The sequence below is a fragment of the Fusarium phalaenopsidis genome (assembly GCF_050370095.1).
Source record: "Fusarium phalaenopsidis strain FUZ10S chromosome Unknown contig_32286, whole genome shotgun sequence".
NCBI classification, from domain to species: domain Eukaryota; kingdom Fungi; phylum Ascomycota; class Sordariomycetes; order Hypocreales; family Nectriaceae; genus Fusarium; species Fusarium phalaenopsidis.
The window spans coordinates 1074450-1100558 of record NW_028145413.1 but is presented as its reverse complement, the minus strand read 5'-3'; the positions used below and the strand labels follow the sequence as shown (position 1 = coordinate 1100558).

The 26109-nt window shown below is 52.2% G+C and overlaps 11 protein-coding genes across 11 annotated transcripts; 8 read left to right on the top strand and 3 right to left on the bottom strand.

Moving 5' to 3' along the window:
* Nucleotides 1-408: 408 nt before the first annotated feature.
* On the bottom strand, nt 409-2149 carry LRP88_02672 (aldehyde dehydrogenase family protein; the record flags this gene model as incomplete). The annotated part of the gene is made up of 6 exons (XM_083239314.1): nt 409-488; nt 537-1488; nt 1547-1611; nt 1701-1806; nt 1869-1954; nt 2005-2149. The coding sequence occupies 6 exons, from the start codon at nt 2147-2149 to the stop codon at nt 409-411; spliced, it is 1434 nt and encodes a 477-aa protein (XP_083104444.1).
* Nucleotides 2150-2749: 600 nt separating this feature from the next.
* On the top strand, nt 2750-3605 carry LRP88_02671 (SDR family NAD(P)-dependent oxidoreductase; the record flags this gene model as incomplete). Its single annotated transcript, XM_083239313.1, has 2 exons — nt 2750-3353; nt 3406-3605. The coding sequence occupies 2 exons, from the start codon at nt 2750-2752 to the stop codon at nt 3603-3605; spliced, it is 804 nt and encodes a 267-aa protein (XP_083104443.1).
* A 1475-nt stretch (nt 3606-5080) lies between these two features.
* On the top strand, nt 5081-6191 carry LRP88_02670 (fungal specific transcription factor domain-containing protein; the record flags this gene model as incomplete). Its single annotated transcript, XM_083239312.1, has 2 exons — nt 5081-5985; nt 6119-6191. The coding sequence occupies 2 exons, from the start codon at nt 5081-5083 to the stop codon at nt 6189-6191; spliced, it is 978 nt and encodes a 325-aa protein (XP_083104442.1).
* Nucleotides 6192-6769: 578 nt separating this feature from the next.
* Nucleotides 6770-8736, top strand: LRP88_02669 (uncharacterized protein; the record flags this gene model as incomplete). Its single annotated transcript, XM_083239311.1, has 2 exons — nt 6770-8483; nt 8537-8736. 2 exons carry the CDS (start codon nt 6770-6772, stop codon nt 8734-8736), a joined length of 1914 nt encoding a protein of 637 aa, XP_083104441.1.
* Nucleotides 8737-9537: 801 nt separating this feature from the next.
* Nucleotides 9538-10713, top strand: LRP88_02668 (voltage-dependent anion channel; the record flags this gene model as incomplete). The annotated part of the gene is made up of 1 exon (XM_083239310.1): nt 9538-10713. One exon carries the CDS (start codon nt 9538-9540, stop codon nt 10711-10713), a length of 1176 nt encoding a protein of 391 aa, XP_083104440.1.
* Nucleotides 10714-10777: 64 nt separating this feature from the next.
* Nucleotides 10778-13051, bottom strand: LRP88_02667 (heterokaryon incompatibility protein-domain-containing protein; the record flags this gene model as incomplete). Its single annotated transcript, XM_083239309.1, has 2 exons — nt 10778-12277; nt 12707-13051. The coding sequence occupies 2 exons, from the start codon at nt 13049-13051 to the stop codon at nt 10778-10780; spliced, it is 1845 nt and encodes a 614-aa protein (XP_083104439.1).
* A 922-nt stretch (nt 13052-13973) lies between these two features.
* LRP88_02666 (A/G-specific adenine glycosylase) lies at nt 13974-15476 on the top strand (the record flags this gene model as incomplete). Its single annotated transcript, XM_083239308.1, has 1 exon — nt 13974-15476. One exon carries the CDS (start codon nt 13974-13976, stop codon nt 15474-15476), a length of 1503 nt encoding a protein of 500 aa, XP_083104438.1.
* A 504-nt stretch (nt 15477-15980) lies between these two features.
* On the top strand, nt 15981-18122 carry LRP88_02665 (DNA repair protein endonuclease SAE2/CtIP C-terminus-domain-containing protein; the record flags this gene model as incomplete). Its single annotated transcript, XM_083239307.1, has 2 exons — nt 15981-16068; nt 16123-18122. 2 exons carry the CDS (start codon nt 15981-15983, stop codon nt 18120-18122), a joined length of 2088 nt encoding a protein of 695 aa, XP_083104437.1.
* Nucleotides 18123-19163: 1041 nt separating this feature from the next.
* On the top strand, nt 19164-22160 carry LRP88_02664 (mRNA-binding ubiquitin-specific protease UBP3; the record flags this gene model as incomplete). Its single annotated transcript, XM_083239306.1, has 5 exons — nt 19164-19826; nt 19879-20718; nt 20767-20873; nt 20925-21087; nt 21138-22160. 5 exons carry the CDS (start codon nt 19164-19166, stop codon nt 22158-22160), a joined length of 2796 nt encoding a protein of 931 aa, XP_083104436.1.
* Nucleotides 22161-22852: 692 nt separating this feature from the next.
* On the bottom strand, nt 22853-23439 carry LRP88_02663 (ubiquinol--cytochrome-c reductase subunit 7; the record flags this gene model as incomplete). The annotated part of the gene is made up of 3 exons (XM_083239305.1): nt 22853-22948; nt 23032-23194; nt 23327-23439. 3 exons carry the CDS (start codon nt 23437-23439, stop codon nt 22853-22855), a joined length of 372 nt encoding a protein of 123 aa, XP_083104435.1.
* A 1303-nt stretch (nt 23440-24742) lies between these two features.
* On the top strand, nt 24743-25570 carry LRP88_02662 (uncharacterized protein; the record flags this gene model as incomplete). Its single annotated transcript, XM_083239304.1, has 3 exons — nt 24743-24897; nt 24952-25286; nt 25371-25570. 3 exons carry the CDS (start codon nt 24743-24745, stop codon nt 25568-25570), a joined length of 690 nt encoding a protein of 229 aa, XP_083104434.1.
* Nucleotides 25571-26109: the final 539 nt, after the last annotated feature.

The following is a 26109-nucleotide window of genomic DNA, read 5'->3' as shown; positions in this document are numbered from 1 at the left end:
AAGCCTGCTGCAAGGAGTTACTAGTTATCTCCATATGTCGTGAGGGTATTTCCTTCTCGTAAAGATAAGTCATGTTCTATACAGCCTTGATATTTACAAAACTCAGGCCTCTCTGACTTGAACATTGCACTACGCTCCATGCACTCTAATCAGAGCTGTCAGAAAAACCCATGCCTCGCTTGTGATGGCGTCGCGGGCGGTTCGGGGCGTAAGCGCCGGCCCTCAATTTAGGCCCCCAAAACTGTAGCCGCTTTTCCGTAAATAGAGGCGAAAAGACGGCAGGACGGCACATGAGTCACGCTGTGGATATCAAGAATGACCCCGTGAGGAGATCGGGGCTCGCAGATCGATCTTGATTGACAGTAGGTGACAATTTGCTCCAGTTAACCCAGGCAAGCCTAGGGTGAATTATCCCCTCAACGCAACAGACTTCAACTGAGTCCAGTCAAGCATAGCTTCTTTGCCATTCTCAAGACCTTGGCCGCTCTCTAGAGAAAAATCAGCATTAAAACTCTCAAGAGAAAAACTAGACTTACGCTTCCATCCGCCCATAGGAACACTTGGGTGATAACCACCAGCTCCGTTCACACTGACACTGCCAGCCTCAAGCTTATGAGCAAACCGCAATGCTCGTTTCATGTCAGCCGTCCAGATCGAAGCCGCGAGTCCGTACTCGGTGTCGTTTGCCAGTTTCAAAACCTCATCATCGGTGGAAAACCTGACAACGACAAGGACGGGTCCAAAGATTTCTTCCCTGAGAACTCGAGCACCGGGTGCTGGATCGACAAAGATTGTCGGCTCAACGTAACAACCTTGTCCCCCAACGGCATTTCCACCGGCGATGAGTTTTGCTTCTGCTTTTCCAGACTCGATGTACGAAAGAACGACGTCTTTCTGGCGGTGATGGTACAGGGGCGAGGAGTAGGTGCTCGCCGCCGTAGGATCACTACCTAGAGTTTTCGCATGATCTTCAACCATGCCCTTCACCTTTCCAATGAACTCTTCAGCGATAGACTCATGTACATATAGCCTGGTTGGAAGAGCGCATCCCTGGCCGTTCATCAAGAGAAACAAGGTCGCAGCCGGCAGTGCTGCCTCCAAATTGGCGTCTGGAAACACAATAATGGGAGACTTGCCCCCAAGCTCCAGGGTGACGCTCTTCAGGTTTGACTTTGCCGCAGCAATTTGGATGAGCTTACCCACACCGATACTTCCCGTGAAGCTGATCTTGCGGATATCCATGTGCGAGGAGAGGGCGTTGCCGGCTTCTGCACCGCCAACCAGGCAGTTCAGGGCGCCAGGAGGGATACCAGCCTCGATGGCGAGAGATGTCATGAAGAGGGTCGAGAAGGGGTTTGTTTCGCTCGTCTTAATGATGATGGAGTTTCCACAGGCGAGTGCAGGTGCTGCTTTCATTGTGAGAGTAACAATGACTCCGTTGAAGGGACAAATGCCTGCGCAGATTCCCCATGGTTGGCGGAGAGTGTACTGCAGCGAATTAGATATTCCATGAAATTTCATGAAGTAGCAAGGTATAATAACATACTCTGATGGAATCTTCATCCGCAGCCATAACCTCGCTCTCAAACTTGTCGATCATGTTGCCATAGTCTGGGGAATTTGTCAACATTGAACCACTCGGTGACTTGGAGGCATCTTGCAGATGAATAGGTCGGCGGCGGCGTTAATCTCAAAGCCACAAAACCCAGCATCCTTTCCGGTGAGCACTGCCTCTAGCCAGTGAAGCTGCTCTCGTTTCTGTCGGATGAGATTGCCGTACTTGATGAGGGCATCACGACGAGCGTCCTGTATTTTGGGTGCATGAGAAAAACTCGCCAACTGTTTCATGATGTAGAATAGTAGCTTACATTGCTCATGGCTTGCCAAAGGGCAAGGCCTTTCCGAGAGGATTCGACAGCGAGATCAACGTCTCGAGCGTTTGACCACTGAAGTTCTGATAGATGTCAGCTTACCCACATACCGTCCAATTTAAGTCATTCGAACCGTTCGTTAGGACTTGGTCATTGACTGAAGAAATAAGGGTATGTTTCTCATCGCTGGTGCTGTCCACAAACTCGCCGCCGATAAAGGCGCGGACGGGGAGAGGGAAGCGGGAGGTATCGAAGACGGGGACTTGAAAGGAAGTCATGGTGGAAGAATAGTCTTTGAGTTTTGTCTGATAGTTTTTAGAGTAGAAAGGGCTTGTGAAGGTCTTTATAGTCGCGCAGGAAACAGGCATCTGCTGAACGCTTGGCCTATTGCTCCGTAGCCCAGGTGCCCCTGTCACAACAGTGCCCTCTTTCACCAACTAGAGTCTTGCCTATCCTAAACCACACCTGACTCTAAAGCAATGTAGAATTTCCCCTGAGAGTACAAGGGAACAGCCGTCGTTCGTTGACTCGCCTTCTGCCCAACCGGTGGCAAGTCGGCGGAGCGCCGGCGGAGCGCCGGCGGAGGAACGGAGGAGGGACGGAGGAAGGCGGAGGAGCCTATTCGGCAATTCCAAACCCGTCAATTTGGTTATCGGCAGATGGAAGGAATGCGACTTACTCTCAGAGTGTCAGTCATCATGTCAATGAGTAAAATCAAGACGGGTACAAATACGTGGACTGGCAACTGTACAATCCACAATACCCCATCATCCTCATCTATTACAATACGACCAACCTTAAATCTCTTCAGTTTCCAGATATTTTCGCCTTTCTAAGAAGCACTTCTACATCTCGCTTTTAAACCACCACACTACACAATGTCTGCTTCCCTGTTCAGCTTGGGCTCACGCGTCTTTAGTGTCACCGGCGGCGCCTCAGGCATGGGAGCGGCAACCGTCCGCCTTCTCGCTCAGCACGGAGCGGGCGCCATCTGGATCGCTGACTGGAATGACGGAAACTTTGGTCAGATTAAGGAGGAGGTTAAGCGCATCAACCCTCTCACCAAGGTCCACACCCACAAGGTTGACGTGTCGGACCCAAAGCAGGTGGACGATTGGGTTGCCAGCATCATCGCAGAGTCCGGAGTTCTGCATGGCGCTGCCAACGTCGCGGGTCTGTCACAGCCAGCCTTCACTGAGAAGCAGCCGGCCATTCTTGCAGAGACGAACGAGGTTTGGGCTCGGGTTCTTGGTGTCAACCTCCAGGGCGTCATGTACTGCACTCGGGCGCAGGTCGCGACCATGGTCAACGCCCCCAGAGAGAACCATCCGGCTATTGTAAATGTCTCTAGCCTTGCCTCACTGCTCCGTGGGCCAAGTGCGTTTGCGTACGGGGTTTCCAAGGCTGCCTGTGCTCACTTCACATCATGCGTAGCTAAAGACGTCTACTCTTTTGGCATCCGCGTCAACACTGTCTCGCCAGGTAAGTTATCAAGCATTACTCATCACGTTCAAGGCAGAAGCTAACCTTCAAGGCAACACTTACACGGCCATGACAAAGGAGTTCTTTGGCCACATGTCCAAGGAGGAGACGGAGCAGCAACTTCAAAAGTGGGGGGTCAATACGAAGATGCTGGAGCCTGAAGATGTTGCTAGGGTCATTGTATGGCTTTTGAGCGAGGCTTCAATGGATGTGAATGGTGTCAATCTCCCTGTTGGAGAGGGAGCTCCTTGAGCAACCGGTAGATTGAGGCCATTCACGGTCACGTAGTCGCCATCCATAGTGAAGAAACGGCTCTTATGCAGACCTAAGATACTCTATCCATTTCAAAAATTGTCCAAAATAAATTGATTCACCAAACCTGGCCTGGTGTTAGTGCTCGTTACATCCTTTGACCTCCACGTGACTGCGCGTTGACCTCAAGAACCCCACGTCACGCCGTCGCGTCTCCCCAAACGATCTTGTGTTCTCCATCTACACGTCGTGAAAGATCCCTCTTCAATTCACGCTGATTCATAATTCAGCGCAATTTATCCACGTTCCATTGTATCTACGTTCTCTATAGAAACATGACAGGCCAATCTTCACGTCCAGCCAGGAGACCTCGACCCATCGAGGACCAGCAGCCACTGCCGAAGCGAAGGAAGATTCGAAAAGGCACCACTAGTTGCTGGGAATGTAGGATTATGTGCATATATCTTGTCATAGATTGTTTACTGACAATCCATACTACAGGCAAGCGGAGAAAGACCCGGTGTCACTTCACTTCCCCCACAAGTGAAGCGTGCGTTGGCTGTCAGCAACGGGAGACACCATGTGTAACTCAAGAATACGAGGAAGACTCTGGCCAACCTCAGGATCACGTCACCACAGGAGCAGAGCGATTAGACCAAAACAAAAGTAACGGTCTTGAAGACAGACTCGAGCGAGTGGAAGCTCTCCTCCAGAGGTTGGTCGACAACGGGGTCAGCTTCTCAAGCCCAGGAATGGACCACCGCAATGCAGACACCGCAAGGCCTTCTCTTCAATCTATAGAAGAAGATGTCAGAGATATCTTTAGCACCGCCCCCGGAGCCTTGAAAAGGGGGACTGGGTACAACTACAGCCAGTCACGGAGTGGTCAGGCTAACTTTGGCGGTTATGGCCTCGGGCGAACTATGCGTGACCTGGCCGAGACCAAATCCAGCAGCTACGAAAGCATATCTCGAGAACTTTATACCGCTTTGCCATCCCAACACGATGCAGACTTGATAATCGCTGCTGGAAACACGGCCCCCTTCTTACAGTTTCTCTGCCGGCCATACGAAGATATCTTCCGAGGAGAAATGCTGCCTGCTTCACGTCTTTCCGCTTTTCCAAATTCAAAAAGCCATCCAGTGTTGATTGCTCGAACCCTCCTCTATCTGGCTCATGGGATCCAGAATCTACATCCCTCATCACTCGACCCTTCTCAACTGGATCTCGGCTGTCCACTCACCACAGCCATGCAACGCTTTCTGGATACAGCTTGCCGGTTGGTTACGAGTAATGATGAGATTCTTGAGTCTCTGGAAGGACTCGAATGCCTCATATTAGAAGGTGTCTTCCACATCAATGCCGGAAACCTACGCCGTGCCTGGCTGGTGTTCAGGAGAGGTATAAGCTTAGCCCAACTAACACGGCTAGACCGTGGAGGCGATGCTGATCTGCCAGTCCTCGACTCTACAACTATGGCCTCTCCTTCTTTCATGTGGCACCGAATTGTCAGTCAAGATCGGTATCTGGCTCTCATGCTTGGTCTTCCCCCTGGCACGCCCGGCGATTGTCTCGGAAACCCTGAAGATTTGGCCCTAGACGATTGTCCAATGGGCTATCTTGAGCGCATCCACTGTATCATCATGAGTCGAATCACTGCTAGCAGAGGCAACAAGTCTGATAGTACAGCCTCTGTTGATTTGCAAGTCATAGACTTGAGTCTGGAGAAGGCTACGCGCTGTATGCCTCCCGGCTGGTGGCAGCTCCCCCTCAAATCACCAGATGACGGCGAAGCCCTTGAAGATGTTCTACGCATTATGTTTCACATCACTCATTTCAGTCTGCTAATCTACCTGCGACTACCTCACATGCTCCTCGACGGTGAGAACACGCAGAACTACAACAAGTCGACATGTGTAAATGCCAGCCGCGAACTGCTCAGTCGCTATATCCGATTCCGCTGCATGGACTCGATTGCCTTTTGTTGTACAAGCATCGACTTTTCAGCTTTCACAGCCTGTCTCACGCTGCTTCTTGCGCACCTACGTCGATGGCATGACACCAATGATGTCGCTGATGATCTTGCTCACAAGCGCCTTAGCGATCGCGCCATGGTTCAGGAAACAATCGAGCTCATGGTAGAGCTGGGTCAAGAAAGCGGTGACATGGTGTTGGGAAAGACAACCGAAATTGTGGCAAGCCTGGCTCGTATTGAAGCAGATGCTGCAAAAAAGGCAGGGCTCTACGGTGGCTTCAGCGGCACAAGGAACCGTCGTACGCCCAATCGTTCTCTCCGAATTATGATTCCATCATTTGGCGTCGTCAGCATCACGAGAGACGGCATCATCCCCTCAGCTGCGGTCACAAATTCCAAAGGCGAGTACCTTAGCCAGATGAGCGATACTCGTGAATATTCCCGGCGGCTATCTGCTCCTTCTGCTGCGATTTCCCCAGACGGCGAACATCAAACTCTCGGGGCCCGTGGTGTTGGTTTTGATACGAATATGTTGCAGGTTCCATTTCTACAAAGCCAAGGTTCTCAAGAAGGGCATGCACTACAGCTTGGACAGTGTCAGTCACGACTAGGGCTTACAGAGACTTGTACCGCAAACAAGCCGGATTTTTCATTCTCTCTCGGCCAGGTCATGGATGAGTGGCCGCTAGAGACCACCATATCGTTACCAGAATGCACGGATGAGCAACACGATCTTTTCTCCGGCTTCCTGGGCAGTTTTGACATGCAAGGGGCGACATGACCAGGAAGTTTTAAACGAAAATAGTTTTTCCGTTTATGAGACAATTCAAAGGCTATTCAGAGCATACGCGGAATGTCCGCTTACATATGCCTGCTCGGACCTTTCAGGGGAGCCTCATCTACCGACATGATCATGTCACAACTGGAGACTCCGGAGTAGGCGACCCAATTTTAGGAGCAAATACGACGGTGATGGGGCATGGATCGGTGAATTGTATCATCGCGGTTAGTTCGAGCGAGCTTAGACTCTCGGCATGGTTCGTATCCCATATTGCAGCAGGGATCTTGAAACTTCTGATATTATTCTAGAATCCCCGAACCATGAAGCACGGCTTCATTTATAGGCCGAGTTTACTTCTTCGTCATCGTATCTCAGCATTGCTGTCACTCACTATTACACTCTTTCACGATGCAATCACTTTCGTTGCGGCGTCTTTTGACGTCAGCCCTCTCGTTATGCTCTTTCAGCTCAGCCCTCCCTAATCAACGACGCCCCAACATCACCTTGTCACATGTCGAAACATACTACAGTGTAGATGGTGCTACTCATGCAGAGAAAAGCAAGGCCTTGAAAGCGGATGGCTATCGCATCGTCTCCCTGAGTTCATACGGATCATCGGATAATACCAACTATGCAGCTATTTGGGTGCAAGAGGAAGGCCCTTCCTTTGAAATTATTCATGATGCCGACGAAGCGACATACAACGCCTGGCTTAAAACATGGAAGTCCAGAGGCTATGTATCAACCCAAGTCTCTGCCACTGGTCCTGCTGAGAACGCTGTGTTTGCTGGTGTGATGGAAAACATCAATGTGGCCAACTGGTTTCAGTCATGCGAGCTAGAGAACCCTTGGGCTTTCTCCAACACGACAGGCAACGTTGACGTAGTTGTAAAAGGCTTCCGAATGTTTGGAACCCCTAAAGAACGTCGATATTGTATTCTAGGCCACGAGAATATCGGGAACGAGCAGACGACAATTCAGTACAGCACTCCGAGCTTCACTATCAACTTTGCATCTACATTCGAGGCTGAGACGGCGAAGCGCTTCTGGAGACCATCCAGACTGTTCCTCTCCGAAGACCACATCATCACACCAAGCTTTGTCGACACAAGCGTTGGGAAATGGTCGCACGCTATCGATCTGACCAAGACCGAGCTCAAGGAGAAGATTGAGACTGAGAGAGTCAAGGGCCTTTACCCTGTTGATATTCAAGGTGGCGGATCTGGCTCCAGCGAACGCTTCACGGTCGTTTTTGCAGAGCGCTTCTCTCCAAAGCCTAGGCAGTGGAACGTTCGGGGAGAGATAACAGGCTTCGAAGACAACAAGGCCGCGGAGAAGGAAGTGGATGGCATCATGCGTCGCTTCATGGAGAAGAATGGAGTTCGCCAGGCTCAGTTTGCTGTTGCGCTTCAAGGGAAGACAATTGCGGAACGAAGCTATACGTGGGCAGAGGATGACCGGGCCATTGTCGAACCTGATGACATATTTCTCCTGGCCAGCGTAAGCAAGATGTTTTTGCATGCATCTATCGACTGGCTGGTTTCGCACGACATGCTCAACTTTTCAGCGCCAGTCTATGATCTTCTTGGCTACAAGCCAGCCGACTCTCGCGCAAACGACATCACCGTCCAGCATCTCCTCGATCACACTGCAGGATACGACCGGTCCATGTCAGGAGATCCCAGCTTCATGTTTCGCGAAATTGCTCAGTCTCTTCCAACAAAGGGGGCCAAGGCTGCCACCCTCCGCGATGTGATCGAATATGTGGTTGCTAAGCCCCTTGATTTCACTCCGGGAGACTATTCAGCATATTCCAACTATGGGCCCATGCTTCTGAGCTACGTTGTTACCAACATTACTGCTGTGCCCTACCTTGACTTTTTGGAAAAGAACATTCTCGATGGTCTCAACGTGAAGCTCTACGAAACGGCGGCGAGCAAGCACACTGAGGACCGCATCGTCCAGGAGAGCAAGAACACTGGTCAAGATCCAGTTCACCCACAGTCGGCCAAGCTGGTCCCTGGACCTCATGGAGGAGATGGTGCCGTTAAGGAAGAGTGCGCCGGAACGTTTGCCATGGCTGCAAGTGCCAGCTCCCTTGCCAAGTTTATTGGCTCACACGGTAAGTGACATTGTTTTTCTAGCTTTCGCAAAGAGTTTTGCTAACAATGGCAGCTGTCTGGGGAACTGGTGGTCGTGTTTCCAGCAACCGTGACGGATCACTCTCAGGTGCCCGGGTTTATGTTGAGAGTCGAGGAACCATCGACTGGGCCCTGGCTCTGAACACACGGGAGTACGGTTCCGAGACCGAATTTGACGAGTTGAGGTGGTACACCCTTCCCGACTTTTTCAGCAATTTCCCTATTGCCGGTTGAGCAATGATGGATGCATGGCGCCGCGTAGACGTGTTGCCTTGATTTGTATGAACGACTGCATAGTCCCAACGTCCTTGAAGCCTGTACACAGAATACCCCGATTTTAGAATGAGACGGCCGATAATAAATACTCCGCTTTGCCTTGAATATTCTTTTCTTATTCTGAAGTTACTAGTATGTCAAAAGGGAGGAGACGCTAATAAGTGTCTACTACGAATGGGTAGTCCTAGTCGTAGCCAACAGTCAGGTGAAAATTAACATACAATGGACTTTTAAGATATTAATAACCCGGCATACCCAGGCAGTCGATACAAGTTTATCAGACAGCAGTCCACGCTTCAAATATTGTGGTGAGGTCATCGTCGGACCACCCGAGACGATAAACAGGGCCACTTTAAAGCGGCGCTACAGTCCAAGATCAAGGCTCCAGATCTACACATAAAAGTAAATGGGAGCGATTCTGCCAAGTTGAACCATTTTCCTCGCTAAATTTTTATACTTTTCGTCTTTTAAACCCTGCAATTACCGAGTGCCATCTCGTCAACATTCCACCGTCTGGGGCAAGCTGACCAATAACTGACGAATTTCCACCGCCCGACTTTGCCGAAGTCAAACAATTTCCACCTCGACATCACCACCACCTCCAGATATGAGGTTCTACCAATTGATAAGGCCCATCCTCCCTTAATTCTACCCCCGAGAGCCTCAGTCACAATGATAGCCCTCACCAACTCGTCCCCCGGCGGGACCCTTGGCGGGACCCTCACCCAGTGGCCGTCGGTCGCGCACCACGCCGAGAACATGCAGAAGGACAATTGGGAGGAGGGCCACACTAGAGCCGCCGACCAGCGCCTCAGGTCGTCTGACTCCCTCTCGAGCGTCTTCATGCTCGAGCGCGTCAAGCACATGACATGGGCCTGGTTCACGTTCGTCATGAGCACGGGGGGTATCGCGCTGGTGCTGCACAGTACGCCGAATCAGTTTGATGGGCTGCGGGTCATTGGCAAGATCTTTTTCATCTTTGCCATTATTATTTTCATTGGCATTGTTACTGGTCTTATTGTTCGCTTCTCAACGACGGATAGGGCGCTCAGGAATAGCCTCCTACATCCGACAGAGAGCCTTTTCTTCCCTTGCTCGCTTCTCAGCGTCGCCACCATCTTGACAAACACGGCAGCCTACGGCCTCCCTGAAACCGGTTCTTGGCTAGCAACTGCTTTGCGAGTATGTTTCTGGTTGTACACGGCTCTCTCAACTCTTTCGGCAATTATCCAGTTCTTTGTCCTCTTCAAAGGCGCCCACTTACCCATCCACTCCATGACGCCAGGTTGGATATTACCCATCTTTCCGGCCATGCTTACGGGCACCTTGGCCTCTGCAATTATGCCGTCGCAAAGTCCTGAGCACCGGATACCCATATTAGTGGCTGGAGTCACGTACCAAGGCCTCGGCTGGACCGTTGCTACGCTCGTCTACCCTTTGTACCTCGGCCGGCTGATGCAGGACGGTTTGCCAGCACCAGCAATGCGGCCCGGAATGTTCCTCGCCGTTGGACCTGCAGGCTTCACTTCTGTGGCCCTCATGGGCATGTCTCAATCGATCCCGGAAGGATACGGATATTTCAAGACATATCCCATGGCACCTCAAGTCCTACAAATCCTCGCCCTCTGGGTTTCTATCTGGATCTGGTGCATAGCGTTTTGGTTCTTTTCATTCAGCCTACTAGCTGTTCTGTCCTCGGCTCTACAGTGGAGGCTGAGATATAGCATGACGTGGTGGGCGTTTGTGTTTCCCAACGTCGGCTTCACACTTGCCACGGCACGGATCGGGGAGCAGTTGGAGAGTCCAGGGATCAGATGGGTTTCGACTGTCATGACGATTTGTCTCGTGGGTCTTTGGTTCATGGTTTTGTATGCGCAGGTATCTGCTGTTATTCGCAGAAAGATTCTTTGGCCAGGTCGGGATGAAGATCGATAGTGGCCAAACCTTCCCACCTTTCCTTTCTAATAATGAGAGATAGATATTTCCTTTACCAGCAGATTTAGACAATACGATAATTATACATCCCAGATTGGTCACCCTTGCTGAGATATTCGCCTTGATCCGTGAGAGGATCAAATACCCCCCAGTCCCGATTATCTATCCAAGAGCCCATAATGGTCCTCTGAACATTGACGTACCCAATCCTCCGATACTCCCCCTTCTCGCATCCTCTCACAAGAGCCAAGGCATAACTCTCAGCAGAGCCCTCCAGGTCCACTCTGCAGTGAAGAACACCAAGGTATATGGTCATTTCCCCATTGGATGGAACGACAGGAAAAACATCATCCAGATCAGCCTTAGAAGGTGATGTAGAGACTTCCAAGTCATCGATATCCGAACTCTTCTCCGTAGTCGGAGTCACCACGTTTCGAACATATCGCAAATTCCCCCCTGGAAGAAACTCTGCAGCCTGCTCAGGTGTGAACTGACCAGTGAGGTCTTCAACCTTAAGCACGAGTCGAGCTTTGATCAGTGGGCCTTGGAGGACGAGGTGGCCTCCAGAAACGGAACCAAGCTCTGGCCCAGTTGTCTGGACCGATGCTTCTATGACTTCTGCAGCAGGAACCCAGGGCTCCTCGTCCTCTTCGAGATCCGCGTTCAAGTTGATGTTGCCAATGCCAAAAGTTCCAGACAATGTATGAGTTGGTTCCTCTGAAGCCCACGACCACGATGGAACTCGGTATTTCTGCGGAGGAGACACCTTTCTTCCGTCTCTCACAGTCCAGAGGAGATCTCGAAGCAATGATTGACGCCAAATTCCCGCAAGGTATGAGCCTGGGGGTACTTGTGCCAGAGTCTGATACAACGACGCAATGCCAGCAAAGGCGATCAAACGGTCCGACTCAAAGGTGAAAAATCGCGATAGGTAATCCTGCAGAAGCTGATGCCAGACCGGCCGCAGGCTCTCGGCGCTCTTGCCTCCCATCAAGTAGAGGGTTCCAAGGGGCATGGTGCGGGTAAACTGTTGTTTAACGTCAAAAGCAAACCCTTCGCACGTCTCGTGCGAGGCAAAACCCCCAGAAGTCATGTTGGAAGCAGACGTCCACCAAAGCTGATCACTAGCAACGTGTAGGGTCTTTGGCGAGAGAATCCATTCCTGAAAGACCCATCCTCGACGGAAAAGGGGCTGAGATAGGACCTGGTCGCAGAAAGCAGATCTGTCGATGAGCCTCATAGTAGTAGTTGTTGACATTTCAGAGTCCTCGAAGCCCGTCCAGGTGGGTGTGATTTCACAAGGATGTTTTAGCATCGAGTCTTGCTTCAACCCTGCAGCTGAATCTTTGGCAGCTGTGGCAGAGATAGTGACATACGCCTGAGAATAGACAGATGCCATATGTGCGGCTTCGACATCCCAGTCTTCCTTTGAATCTTGAATGATGCAGAGTGAGTCAATCCAGATATACTGGATATCCAGAGTGTTGACTAACTTGATCACGTCTTGGAAAGTAGCCGGGATGGACGTAAAGGGAATATCGGAGTAGAAGGCATCGACCAACTCCTGCTTCAGCATGAGCGGTTGTATTTCGCCCCAACGATGACTGAGGGCAGCATATCTAGTCGACGAGCCCAGATCGTGAGTATCAACAAGCCTAACTATCGGATCCTTTGAAGTTGCAGATGCCTGGCAATGAAGCAATCTCGTAGGTAACCGAGGTGCCAAGTTCAGGCTTTGGGTAGACGACTCGAGCCAGGTCCTGATGCGTTCCAGTGTTACTTGTCGGTCAAACTTGGGCCTCCAAGTATTTCTATTGTCGGCGTTTATTTCTTGACTCGTTATTAGTGGTAGCAAAGTGGATGAGACTCGGCACTTACTGATTGCCTTGAAGGCGCGAAACGAATGGAACTGGCGCCCAACAAACTTGTCGCCTTCAACTTTCGAAAAACATATTCCAAGAACGAAGCTACCGCAATAAGAAGTCTCTCCTACCTCGATAGCCGGGATACCGATAACGTTATCCTGCTGTAGCTCTGCCAACGTTATGGGGTGAATGTCTTGCTGCAGCCGCAGCCAGATCATGGCGCAGAGCACGCAAGCGTTTGCAGACTCCTCCAGAGCTTGTATTGTATGATGGACATATGGCTTTGAAGGATCGTCCGGCCCTGGGCCAGGATCTATCCTTACTCTCCATCCCGTCTTGCCTGTTGTGAATCCAGAGGGAACAAAGGCGGCCCCCTCGAGAGCAACTAGATTGCGGTCGATGAGCTCGTTTGAGGGCACGTATTGTCCCTTAAAGATGCCGGAACATGAGGAGCAAAGATTCGACAATGTCATTGTAATAGCGATCGGGGTCTTCGAGGGTTTCGGTCTTGAGTTCGACAATATGTTGGATCAAGCTGAGATGCAGCTGGAGAGAAGTGAGTGAGAGGGGCCCTGCAGCCTAAGATGAACCCAACAATTGCAGCAAGCATCCATTCCGATAAACATGAGCCAGGCACCCCATAGAGGGCTTGGCCTCCGTATCGATGAACGGACTCATGCCGTCTTTGTACTAAAAGTAGAAATGATAAGTAAACAGAATTATAGTAGAAAAGTTCTCCATAGAAATTATATCCGAGGTTATTTGTGGACGATTTCATGGCTAACAAACGCCAGTCAAGAACGTCATTTTGTTTCAGTGCTATTTTGGCGCGCTAGCCACTGAGTCCTAGCGAGTGGTTCTCGCCATTCAACACCAAAACATTTCCTCCTTGAAGCAAACTCAACCATTTCTTTTCGTAATGCGATATCGCTGCTGATAAAGTTTTTTATCCGATATGGAACATGCATATACAGGCATCTGACCTTTCACCCACTGTTTGACTCAGTTCCATCACTTCACCGAATCCCCGGCAGAATGAGCACCGTGACCAGGACGCGGGCAACGCGCTCAAGCGCACTCAACGCCTCGAGAAAGATTTCATCGCAAATAGGCTCCGATGATGAGAATGAGAGGCCAATTGGAACAAATAAACGCGCGATAAAACGGCATCCAAGCCCGCAATATGAGGACCACGACGCGTCTGAGGGAGACGCGACTCCAGAAATTGAGCCCGAAGCCCCTGCACCAAAACGGCGAAAGACACAGTCTTCAAGGAGCACCAAAGCAAACAACAACAAGCTCCATGAACAAATATTTGGCAGCAATGGAAAGACAAGTCAAACACCATGTGCACCACCAGCTCGAGGACACAATCTCACGTACCATCGACCACTTATGCTAGACGACTACTCCTCACGCAAGGCTCTCCTCGACTGGTTTGACGGTGTCAGTACCAAGCGTTCGATGCCTTGGCGAAAAGCATGGATCAATCCAAAGGATCACCAACCAGATGACCTGCGCAATCTTCTAGAGAGGCGGGCGTACGAGGTCTGGATCAGCGAGATTATGCTGCAGCAGACGCGAGTCGCCGTGGTCATCGACTATTGGAACAAGTGGATGGCCAAATGGCCATCCATCCACGACCTGGCCGCTGCGAGTGCTGATGACGTCCTCAGTGCCTGGCGTGGATTGGGTTACTACAGCAGGGCAACTAGGATCCACGAGGCCTCAAAGTTAGTGGTGAAGGACCCTGCGATGAAGGGGCTTTTGCCATCCTGCACTCAAGATCTCGAGGCCAAGGTTCCTGGTGTTGGGAGATACACTGCAGGGGCCGTCTCAGCCATTGTCTTTGGACAAGCTGCGCCTATGGTTGACGGCAACGTCCTGCGTGTCCTGAGCAGACAGCTAGGGCTATTGGGCAACGTCAAAACAACGAAGGTCGTTATTGACACATTATGGGCCGCTGCTGATGCTCTCGTGAAGGCTGTCGCGAGAGATGAGATAGACACCCCGGATGGTGAGGAAGTCGAGACAAGCGATAGACCTGGAAGATGGGGTCAGGCCCTCATGGAACTTGGAAGCACTATTTGTGTACCCAAGCCAAATTGTGCCGAATGCCCCATCACATCGACTTGCCGAGCCTATGCAGAAGGAAGAACGTTGATCTCTCAGGGCAACAGAGATGCCAAGCTCAATGACATCGAGGACGCCTGTCATCTCTGCGAGCCTTTTGAGGACGCCGAGGAAGACACCACTCAAGATGTCAAAAGTGCCAAAAAGACCAAGGCGAATGGATCTCAAGGCAAGCAACTGACATTAGCGTCGTTTGCTTTCAAGGGGCCAGCTATCGAGAAGTCTTCCTCGAACAAGGCCAAATCAACTCTCAGTGCCCGCGACATGGAAACCATTGTGGATCACGCCCGGAAATTCCCTCTCAAGGTGATCAAAAAGGCTGTGAGGGAAGAGGAAACGCTTGTCTGTGTCATCCGCCGCAGCGACGGACAGTATCTGGTCCAAAAGCGCCCTGAGAAGGGGCTCCTCGCTGGACTATGGGAATTTCCCAGTTACATCCTGCAAGACTCAGATGAAGGAAGCACATCTGCCAAACGAAAGCCGAAAGCGCTCGCGTACATCTCTAAAATAGGAGGCGAGCATGGCCACAAGACGTCAAAAGCCAAGCATGTTGGTGAGCTGGGCAGCGTGCCGTGGCTCTTTTCACATCTAAAGCTCACGATGCATGTTCACCTGTTCTCTCTCCAAGACGATGACTGGCTCTCGGATTCTGAGTCACTTAAAAAGAGTCGCCTCAGATGGGCGTCAAGTGATGAGGTTGATGATGAGTCAATGGGTACAGGCATGAGGAAGTGCTGGAGTCTTGTGAAGGACAGAGATGACTGAGCGCGGATAAAGCGGATTTGGAGGCGTTTTTGTAAAATCACCGAATGGATAGATGGAAAACACTGTAAGATAGAATAAGTAATAAATGAAGGCCAGATAAGCTGGCTACCTCTAATAATGCTTCATTCATTATCCACAAAATATACGTGACGAGGGATGTAAGTTGAAGAGACTGGAGCTAAGGAACACGGGATGAAACCACAACCAAAATATTTAAGTAGTTTTCACTCTAAACAGAAACAGTAAAGAATCGGCTCGCGATAATGAATCCATTCAGTTTTCTGCTAATTATTGTCGCTTTGAGGAATCATCACATCGATTCCGCCTTAATGAGGCTACGCGTCACGTGGAGCCGAGTCGCGATGGTATCCGCAGATCGCCGCGTCGGCCGACCATGTGGAGGCGCGTCCAACTTACATCACACCCTGTCGGCTCCAGCCGTTTCGACACACCGTTCGAGTCAAACCCAAGAGAAATGTCGATTGCATCGACGGCTACAAGACAATGACAAGCTGGTTTGCTAGCGGCCGCCCGGCTCTGTTTGATGCCATCTCCAGTGCGTGCGATCTCGTCGATCAACAGATCGCTGCAGGTACGTCATTAATCGATTAACGCGACAGAACGTGTCTCGCTAACACGGCCTCAGACCTTGAACTGGTAAAACAAGAGCTCGATGAAGCTCTCCAGCAGAGAGATGATCACGCGGCGCAGGTTTCTGACTTGGCAGCTGAAAATGCTCGTTTGAAGGAGAAATTGCAGAAGGCAACAGCCAAGACGACGGGAGACGCGAAAACCCTTGAAGCAGCACCATCACCACAGCCAGCAGCTTCCAGAAGTAACTCATCTAACAGTGAACCAGACTGGAAAGCTGAGTGCGCCAGGGTCAGTCTCAAGTTCAACGCGCTCTCGGAAAACTTCAAAAAGGCCAAGGACGCGCTACGAAAAAGAAAGGAGGAGCGTGACAGATGGGTTGCTCACGCCACATTGCTGGAGAAGAAGATCAAGGCAGCCGAGGAAGAGCACGGAATCAGCATTACGGATCGCCAAAACAGGGGCAGCCGGGCGACAACACTTCCAGCAGCCAGGACAGAAGACGCCAACCCAAGCCCAAACACCAGCTTCACGTCCGAGGCCGGGCTTGAGCAAGCAGACCTGGAATTGCCTCCCTTGGCCGCAGCATCACTTGCTCCCGAGAATCCCCCTCCTCTGCCCGACACTACTGCTGCTAACCCCAGCTCGGATGCGACGGCGAGCGAGGTTGAGTCTGGTCAAGGAGATGAGCTACCCGAGTTGCCGGCCCAGGAGGATGTTGAGCACACGCAAATTAAGGAGGAGCCGTCGTCTGATACGCCCATTGTCGTCTCCGAGAGAGCTGTGAAGAAGAGGAAACGGAACGATGGGGACCCCAACGAATCACCTCTACAAAAGGTCAAGCTGGAACCGATCGACGGCAGCTCGAGTCCTATTCAACCAGTCGGTCCAGCTACACTTGTTCCACAAGAGAGCATAGATCTCGGAGACGTTGCACAAAAGCTGTTAACCCCAAGGAAACGAAGGGAGATGGAAGAGTCGCAACGTCGCGACCAGATACAGATCGAAGCCTTTGCGACAGCAACACCAAGGACCCTATTTGTCAGGCCAGATCCTGAACCACAAACAGCTCGGCCCTTGGAACGAAAATCAGCCCTCACACCACTCAGTGTCAACCGACGGATCATGCGATCAGGCGGTGATAAGCCAACCACGCCTCTTAGAAAGGGGCTGGATCGCGGCATATCAAACGTAGCCGAAGATGGCGAAGCATACAGGAAAACTGGAAATAACACGAATCAAGCGCCTAAGGGACGACTGGATACACTATTAAACAGTCCTGCTGCTCAGGAAAACGAAACCGTAGCCCGTCCGACACCTCGAGCACCAGCAAGGCTAAGCACTCTTTCAGAAGGCCTGGCAATTCCAGGTCGACGGGTGCTCCCTTTTGATCGAGAAGGACGCGTCAAAGACAGGACTCCTGTTCGCCCGACGGGCGCATCTGATCGCGCCAGCGCTCTCAGTGCAAAGGTTACACCGCAAGACACGCGATCTCCGTTGGCCTCTAAGAAAGGCACAACGTCTGCGTTGCGAAACAAACCAGTGGCGGAGTTGCGGCCCGACGATTTCAAGATCAACCCTCAAGCCAATGACGGTCATGACTTTGCGTTCTCGGACGTGATTCGTGACAGGGATGAGAGGGCTCGCATGCAAGGCTGTACAGACATGCACTGCTGCGGGAAGCACTTTCGATCTCTTGCCATCTCGCAACGCCCAGATCCGCCTCTTACGGCAGCTCAGCGACAAGAAGAGCAGAAGTTGTTGGAGGAGTACTTGGGCAACTTTGCATATCGACTAGGGACGATGGACAAGAAGGAGAGAGATGAGCTATGGATCGAGGCCAAGACGCAGGAACTTGCAAACAAATACGGCAAGCATCGATACCATTACTCGAGGATGCGGAGTCCTCCAGGATTCTGGAATGCAGATTTCCCCAGCACACAAGAGATGGAGGCTGAGAGGGAAGAGGCTGCCAAGCGGGAGAAGCAGACCGTTCAAGACAGGTACGGAGAAGCTATGCGACCTGGTGGTAGATGGCTGTTCAGAGACGAGTAGAAGAGATGCCAAAAAGCGAGCTGTGGATGAGATGCATTGTAGTACGGAGCACTATAGGAGCCAAGGCGTTTGGGTAACACTGGGATGGGAAACTTGTCATGGTTTGTATAACTTTTTAAGTATAAACACTCAACGGATGTGCATATATATGTTTCAACAAAGAACCTCGAGAGTCGTCAAATGTTTGCCCAACAATAACTTAAGCTAACAAGACTCGAGCCAGGATCAGGACAGGGGTTGAATGTGCAAGTCTGCGATGCCGGGCATTTTGAGATGGAAGAGTGGAGCACAGATCATCCCTTGGCCCTTGCTCCCCTCCCGTCAAGCGAAAGCCGCAAAGTGTTTCTGCCTCAGACACCAACTTTTGCCCCAAAGTCTCTGACGACCCGAGTCTGGTTGGCTCTGACTGGGGGGCCCTCGTGCCCTTTCTGCAGGCCTGAGGTGCTCTGCTTGCCTGCTTGGGGCTTGGCTCGTGTGCGTCTGGCCTGGCCTCTCATTGTGTCTGCCGCTACGTTTTTGGCTTGACCGGTGCGTGCCAGCAGCAAGTCCCGGCCTGGCTTGCCCAAATTTTATTTCTCCAACGTCCAGCCCGTAGCGACACATCCCCGTCTCCGTCTTCCCTGACGCAACTCCTTCTCTCTCTCCCTCCGGTGCGTCTAACCTTCGGCCTCCCTACCGTGAGCGAACCCGCGCTCCTTGGTTGTTCTCATTTTTTTCTTCTTCTTCTTCGTCTCGGTTTTCGGTTTCCTATACTTGCTCTCCCCCCCGCGCGACTGGAACTCTTGTCGGCCGAAACAAGTCGCGCCGTCCTTTGTTCTCCTCCACCGTCGCTCCCAACATCGTCCCTTTTGCGGACAAATCAGGCCTCCGCCGGTGTCGCGTCGCGCAACTTCGGCCACCGTCTTCCCCCGACAAGCTTCAACGCGCTGAGGCCCGACGACCCGGAAGGATCAACCGCTCGCGAGATCAGACTACGACGTGGCAGCGGGTGTCGCACCAACTGGGCGGCTCCCGACTTCATTCAACCCCCAGGCCGGCACGATGAGTAACCGCCATCTGCCGGCTGGGCAGAACATACAGGGAGGAGCTGGTGGAGTCCCCGGGGTCGATATGGTCGGCGGTCCTGGAGGGCCTCGTCGGAGGCAGGCGCCTCCGTATGTGCCGCAGTATCAACAGCAGCACCACCAGCACCATCACCAGCACATGAATCCCATGTATGGTGGCTACACCCAGTTCGCGCCCCAGCCCTACTACGGCATGCCACCGCAGTACCAGAACACCCAGTACCAGAACGCACAATACCAGCACCAGTATCTCAATGGACAGTACCAGAACGGGGGTATGCCCTCGCCTGGCTACATGCCGTATCAGAACTATGCTCGGTCGCCGCCCTCCATGCACCAGTACGTTCCGATGGTCGGGGTGAGCGTGCCGCCGAGCTACCCTCCTCGTCCTGCTCAACAACATTCTCCTGCGCTCTCGACCCCCTACCAGCCCCCGCCTGCGCCGGCTCCGATTCCACCCCATACGCCATCATCCACCAACTCCTCCCAGATGATGCCTCCCCCAACTCCGCCGACGCCGCAAACTACAGAGCCGCAAGCCCCTGTCGTTCCAGCTCCAGCTCCAGCTCCAGCCCCTGCTCCTGCTCCTGCCCGAGAGCCTTCGCCGGCTCCGAAGGCGAAGGAGCCTTTCCGTGCTCCCGTAAGTTGCGCAATTACAAATACACATGTATATCCAACTGACATATACCCAGCTTCCCTGGCTTTCCCACCCTGATGTCGAGTTTCCTGTCAGAACCACCAAGTCACGACGGAGGAGGAGACTCTTGAACGCCGACAGCCAGGCTGTGTCCTTGCCCGTCGAGCAGCACGAGGCCGCCACGGAGCAGTCTGAACAAGCCACCATTGCCGAGACAGTGTCAAAAGAACCATCAATTGCTTCCCAGACTCCTGCGACGTCCGCGGCTCCATCCGAGACTGCTGCAACCCCTCGTCAGCCCGCCGAGGAGTCTGCCGTACCCGTTCAAGCTTCTTCTACTTCTCAGCGGTCCCGCACCAACACTGTGACTAGCAGCACCTCGACGGCCACCAGCAGACCCGCCACCCGCTCCTCCGCTGCTCCTGCTCCCGCTCTTCCTTCTTTGCCTAAGTCTGGTGCCAAGGACGCCAAGCCTGCTCGCGCTGAAAAGCCGGTCAATGGCGATGTGGTTGCCGAAACTCCGTCCCAGGATGCGACGTCTCCTGCTGTTGCTGAGAAGCCCACTGAGCCCGAGTCCGAAGCTGCAGAGGCACCTGCTCCTGCTGTGAAGCTTCCACCCTCAAGCTGGGCTAACCTTTTCGCGAAGCCTGCCGCCGCATCCGTCGCAAAGACTGGTGCTACCAATGGTGCTGTTACTGGCAGCGCTACTACCAATGGTCATAGTGCGGAGGGCGTTGTTAGTGCCACGAATGGATCTACTCCCAGTTTCTCAAAGGCCAATGCCAACTCGGTTGCGGAGGCCATTCAATCTTTCCACGTTGGTCTTGCTGACCAGCTTTCGTTCCTCGAGCCTCGTGGCTTGATCAACACCGGCAACATGTGTTACATGAACTCGGTAGGCTGGTTTTATCTTTAACGTAAACAAAGCGCTGACCAGATGCAGGTGCTTCAAGTTTTGATGTTTTGCGTTCCATTTTTTGATTTTCTTAGCCAGATCAGCAAGCGAGCTGTCCATAGCTTCAAGAGCGAGACACCTCTCATTGATGCCATGTGAGTTGTGTGACGAGCAGTTGAGCGATGCAATGGCTAATTTAATGGCAGGATCATGTTCATGCATGAGTTCAAGATCATCAAGTCTGCTTCTTCAGTCGAACCCCTTCGACGCTCTCTCAAGAATGAGGAGTTGGAGCGCTATGGCGAGCCCTTCACCCCTGAGTTTGTCTACGAAGCTATAAGACAGCTCCCTCGTTTCGCAAGCATGAGGGTGCGTTAGATTCCCCAAACCTTCAATAGCATACGCTAACAAGTTCCCAGCGAGGTCATCAACAAGACGCCGAAGAGTTCCTGGGTTTCCTTCTCCAGTCTCTCGACGACGAGTGCACTTCTGTTATGAATAGCTCCACTCTGGCAGAGCAGTCGGAGAAGGCCAATGCCGCTGAGGGGGCCACTGGTACATCTGATGATTGGCTTGAGGTCGGCAGGAAGCAAAAGGCAGCGGTGACCCGATCCGCTGGATCCAACTCGTCGAGCCCTATCTCCAAGATCTTTGGCGGATTGCTTCGATCAGAGTTCCGCGTTCCTGGACTGAAAGACTCCATCACCACTGAGCCCTACCAGCCGCTCCAGTTGGATATTGGGTCTTCAGATGTCCGCAACGTGGTTGATGCTCTGCGGGGCCTTACCCGCCCTGAGCGTATTCAAGGTGACTTCAACTCACCCCGAGGCAAGGATGTGACGGCCACCAAGCAGGTCTTCATTGAGTCGCTTCCTCCCGTTCTCATCCTACACCTCAAGCGATTCCAGTTTGATGCGGAGGGCAACGGAACCGTCAAGATCTGGAAGAAAATTGGATATCCTCTGGAGCTCGAGATTCCTCGCGACGTGTTGTCTCGGCAGAAACGCCAGACTTACAGCGATGGAGCGATGCCCAAGTATAAGCTGATCAGTGTGGTGTATCACCACGGAAAGAACGCGAGCGGTGGACATTATACGGTTGATGTGCGCCGCCAAGAGGGCCGTGAGTGGATCCGTATCGACGACACGGTCATTCGCCGGGTGCGAAGTGAGGATGTGGCCGAGGGCGGCGAGGAGGAAGAAGTGAAGGACACTCGGAAGGATGGCGCTGCCTCTGGTGCCTCGGGCAGCCGTTTCGATGCCATGACTGAAGACGCAGGGGATGAAGTCGGGTGGAACAAGGTGACGGCTTCGACTGGAGGAGCGAAGAAATGGAGCAGCGTCGCCAATGGGGCCAGCAACGGCACTACCAAGGCGAAGCCGGTCAAGGACAACATCAAAGACAACAAGGTGGCGTACCTGCTGTTCTACCAGCGGGTATAAGGAGCCACACCCACATGACACCTGGACTATAACACTCACTACAGCCCTCCGGCCTAATTCCCCAGCCGTGAAGAGGCGGACACGAATTACCACGAGCTTTAACGGCCGTACGTTTTGGATGAGAGGGACTCGGAAAACAGCATTTTTTGGGATGGAGTATGATGCTGGGAGGCGAGGAAAAGGAAAGGCGAAATATTTGATATCAAGCCCAATGCTCGGCGTCCGGCGTCGAGGCATGATTCCTGCGGGTTGGGGTTGGAAGGGGGTGCTGGTGAAATGCCTTTGGCAGGCTGATCAGCAAGACAATTACAGGATCCCATGTAAGATTTGGGAGTTCAGGATGAAGGGCACATTGGGCTACTTCGACTGGACTTCCTCGGACAGCGAGACAAGGGCTGCCTGGAGATGGGCTCTTCGCGGAGCTTGAACCAGATAGTACATTGTATAACTACCTAAAAAGCGTCCATGAGATGGTAATTTAAAAAAGATTCACATATAACAAACACAATCAGCTGCTCCAAGGTTGTGCAAAATGAGTCAAGTCAGACGACGTCTATACATAGGATACACGGGAACTGTCTAGTCCGTTGAGAGGTTGCCACCAATTTCTCGAGGGGGCGCTGTTCCCTCTCTCACCCACGGTCCTGCTATACACTTCCACCTCGATTTCCACCCGACCTTGGCCCAACAATTTAGTGCTTGCGGATGACGGCAATCGAGTCGAGCTCGTTCTTCTCGGCCTTCTCGGCGGCGACCTCGTCGATGAGGGGCTGGAGGTAGCGGACGTCCTGGGTTGGGTTAGCCGGTAGTCCTTCATGATCCGTGTCTCCATTGCCGAGGGTCAGCGGGGACCATGTTTTTTCTTTCGTACCTGGGCGGTGGTGGTCCACTGCTCCTTGGGGAGGAGCTTGTGCTGGTAGCTGCACTGGACAGCACGTCGGATACGGTAGATGCGCTCGTAGGACTCGCGGTTGTTGAGGCGCTTGAGGGCCTTCTGGGCAACGTCGTTCTCCTCCTCGAGGAGGTCGTCATATCTGTTTCCAACCAATTGAAGACCGCGGTCAGCAAGAGATTCTCAATTCCATCCAGGTTTCATCGTATCGGGCCCAATTGGCGCATTATCCGTTCGCACCGGGCATTCGAGGGGAGGGAAGAAATTCGCGTACCGGAGACCCATCTGGCGGTAGCCGGCGGCGTTCATGTACCAGGAGGCGGCGGGCTTGAAGATCTTGTAGAGCCACGGCCGGCGGATGATGAAGGGGGCGAGCGAGTACTTCATTGTTGCGGATTGAAATCGGGGTATTGGGCGGCAATTGTCCGTCGTCGTCGTCGTCGTCGTCGTCCGTCGGGAATGCGCGAAATGGGGATGGGCTGAGCAATTGCAAAACTTCTGGGAGAGCTCGGAACGTCACGTGATTGCTGATGACCATTCCTGGCCATTTCTCTGGCTGGCGTTCCGATCGGCCAGACGGGACATCCAAGGTTGAAGGAGCGTGACTTTGCACGTGATCTGACAGCAAGCCTGTTTTGGTTCAAGGCGTTTGTGGCGCTGGGATTGTGGCTCACGGACACATGGCGTTTGGTGGAGATGAAAATGTGGGGGTCACGCTCCGGATGTCCCCTGTGAAGCCGGGCACTCGGAAGGGAACGGCCAGGGTCGACGATGACGGAGTTGGACGTTGATCAACGGCAGGGAGGACGGGCAGATCAAACAGATAGTTGAGGTGACAATGACCTGATGTTGATATAAAGTAGGCGTTTTTTTCGAGGTTTCACAGAACATCAGACACTGACTCCGGACGAAAGCTTCCACCTTCTGGACCGGAGCACGCCCATCCCACGCGGAGCAAGGGTCAAAGATCGGTATCGGACCTTGTCACGGGGGTGGGCGGGAGAGAGATACCGGACCTTACAGCCAACCGCAGACTGGGCGGCATGCGCCATGTTGTCGCTTCCAGTCAATCAACGCCGAGCACACAAGCAAGAGAGCGATACCACATGCACGAGATGCCATCCCTAGAACATTGCAGAAAACTTGGCTGCCCTGTTACATGCCGTCTTTTCTAGTGCCGATTAGCACAGGCTGCGTCATTTTGGAGAGTGCCGGGCCTTCGCCGGGACCGGCTTGCAGCGGTGCAAGGAAGCTCAGACGACGTAGGGGTCTTTGTACAGAAGCTACCCAGTAACTAAATAACTCCAGAACAAATAATACAGAGGGAGTTGAAGAAGACTAGAATAAGTGATGTGAGAAAATAAAAGAGAAGAATATAAATATTAAAGACTCGGGTTTTTATTATACTATCACCCCGATTTAGGGCCCTGGAAGCCAGCTTTTTGCAGTGAAAGTTCAGGTTCTGCTCACCTCAACTCCCATGGACCCCTTCTCACTCGGACCAGAGTTCCAAACCTGTCAAACCACTGCCCTATTTCCCTGAACCACTTCACATCCAAATCCCATTTTTCGGCCTCGAAAATTATTGTGCCGGAATGAGATGAGAGCTTCTTTTCTTGAGCGATTGCGTTGGCCTGGGCGACCGTGGAAACCTCTCACCTTAACAAACCCCAATTTCACACAAATCCCATTGCATCAACAGGTAGAGGAAGAGCGCCTGCCCGACTACATCGCATCGCGATTCTACCCGGCTCGCATTGGCGAAGTCCTGAGGGATCGTTATCAGATTGTTGGCAAGCTGGGCTTCGGAACTACCTCGACAGTTTGGTTGGCGCGCGACCTGGAGTATGATACTCTCAGTGGATGTCTATTATGCGATGCTTTACTAACAGGCAATAGGGGCCGTCAACATGTGGCACTAAAGCTCTTCGTAAACTCGGAGTCTATGGGTAAGCACCTAGATCACGAACTCTCAATATACAAGCGCATTTCCAAATCTTCGACAAAGCATCCTGGTCGCGATGCTGTCAGGGAACTCTTGGACTCTTTCGATGTTGCTGGTCCAGACGGATGTCACCGATGCTTGGTGCACCCTCCTCTAAATGAGAGCATGTTGACCTTCCTTCACCGCAACCCAGTGAGGAGACTACCAGCGCTGGTCCTCGCCTTCACTCTCCATCGTCTTTTCCTTGCGTTGGATTTTCTACATACGGAATGCCAGATCATCCATACAGGTGCGTATTAGGGAGCTGAACCAAGCAGGACTAGATTTAGCTATGTTCTTCACAGAGAACGAAGGGTGCTAAACTGCTAAGTAGATATCAAAGCCGATAATATTATGTTCAGCGTCGAGGATGACTCGATTTTCAACGATTTCGAGGAGCAAGAACTTGTCGACCCGTCTCCGCGAAAGCTAGTAGACGGAAGAATCATCTATCTATCACGCAAGCTCCGCATGCCAAAGACAGGGGCGCACCGGTCCTTTGTGATTTTGGCTCGGCCGTTACTGGAGATATAGAGCATACAGAAGATGTACAGCCCGATATATACAGAGCGCCAGAGGTTATCCTGGAAGCACCGTGGTCGTATGAGGTCGACATATGGAATACAGGCTGCATGGTAAGTACTCGAGACGGATATGTAGCTGTAGGGTTTGAAGAGTTAATTCGTGTCTATCCTGGTTTAGATATGGGATCTCTTCGAAGGTGGTCACCTATTTACAGGACGTGATCCTGAATATCAGTCGTATCGCAGTCGAGCACACCTTGCCGAGATGATCGCATTGCTTGGACAACCTCCGCAGGCGCTCCTTCAGTCAGGCAAGTCAAGTCATAAATTCTTTACGGATCAAGGTGAGCTCTGTGTGCCTGACTTGAGATGATTACATCAACTCATCATGCTTCTTTTGTAGGAGATTTCCGTGCAGATATTCCCTTTCCAGAGAGAATATCGCTCGAGGGAAAAGAGACCAGCCTAGAAGGGGAAAGTCAAAGGAGATTCCTCGCCATGATGCAAAAGATGCTTCAATGGGATCCTTCGAAACGTTCCTCAGCGAAG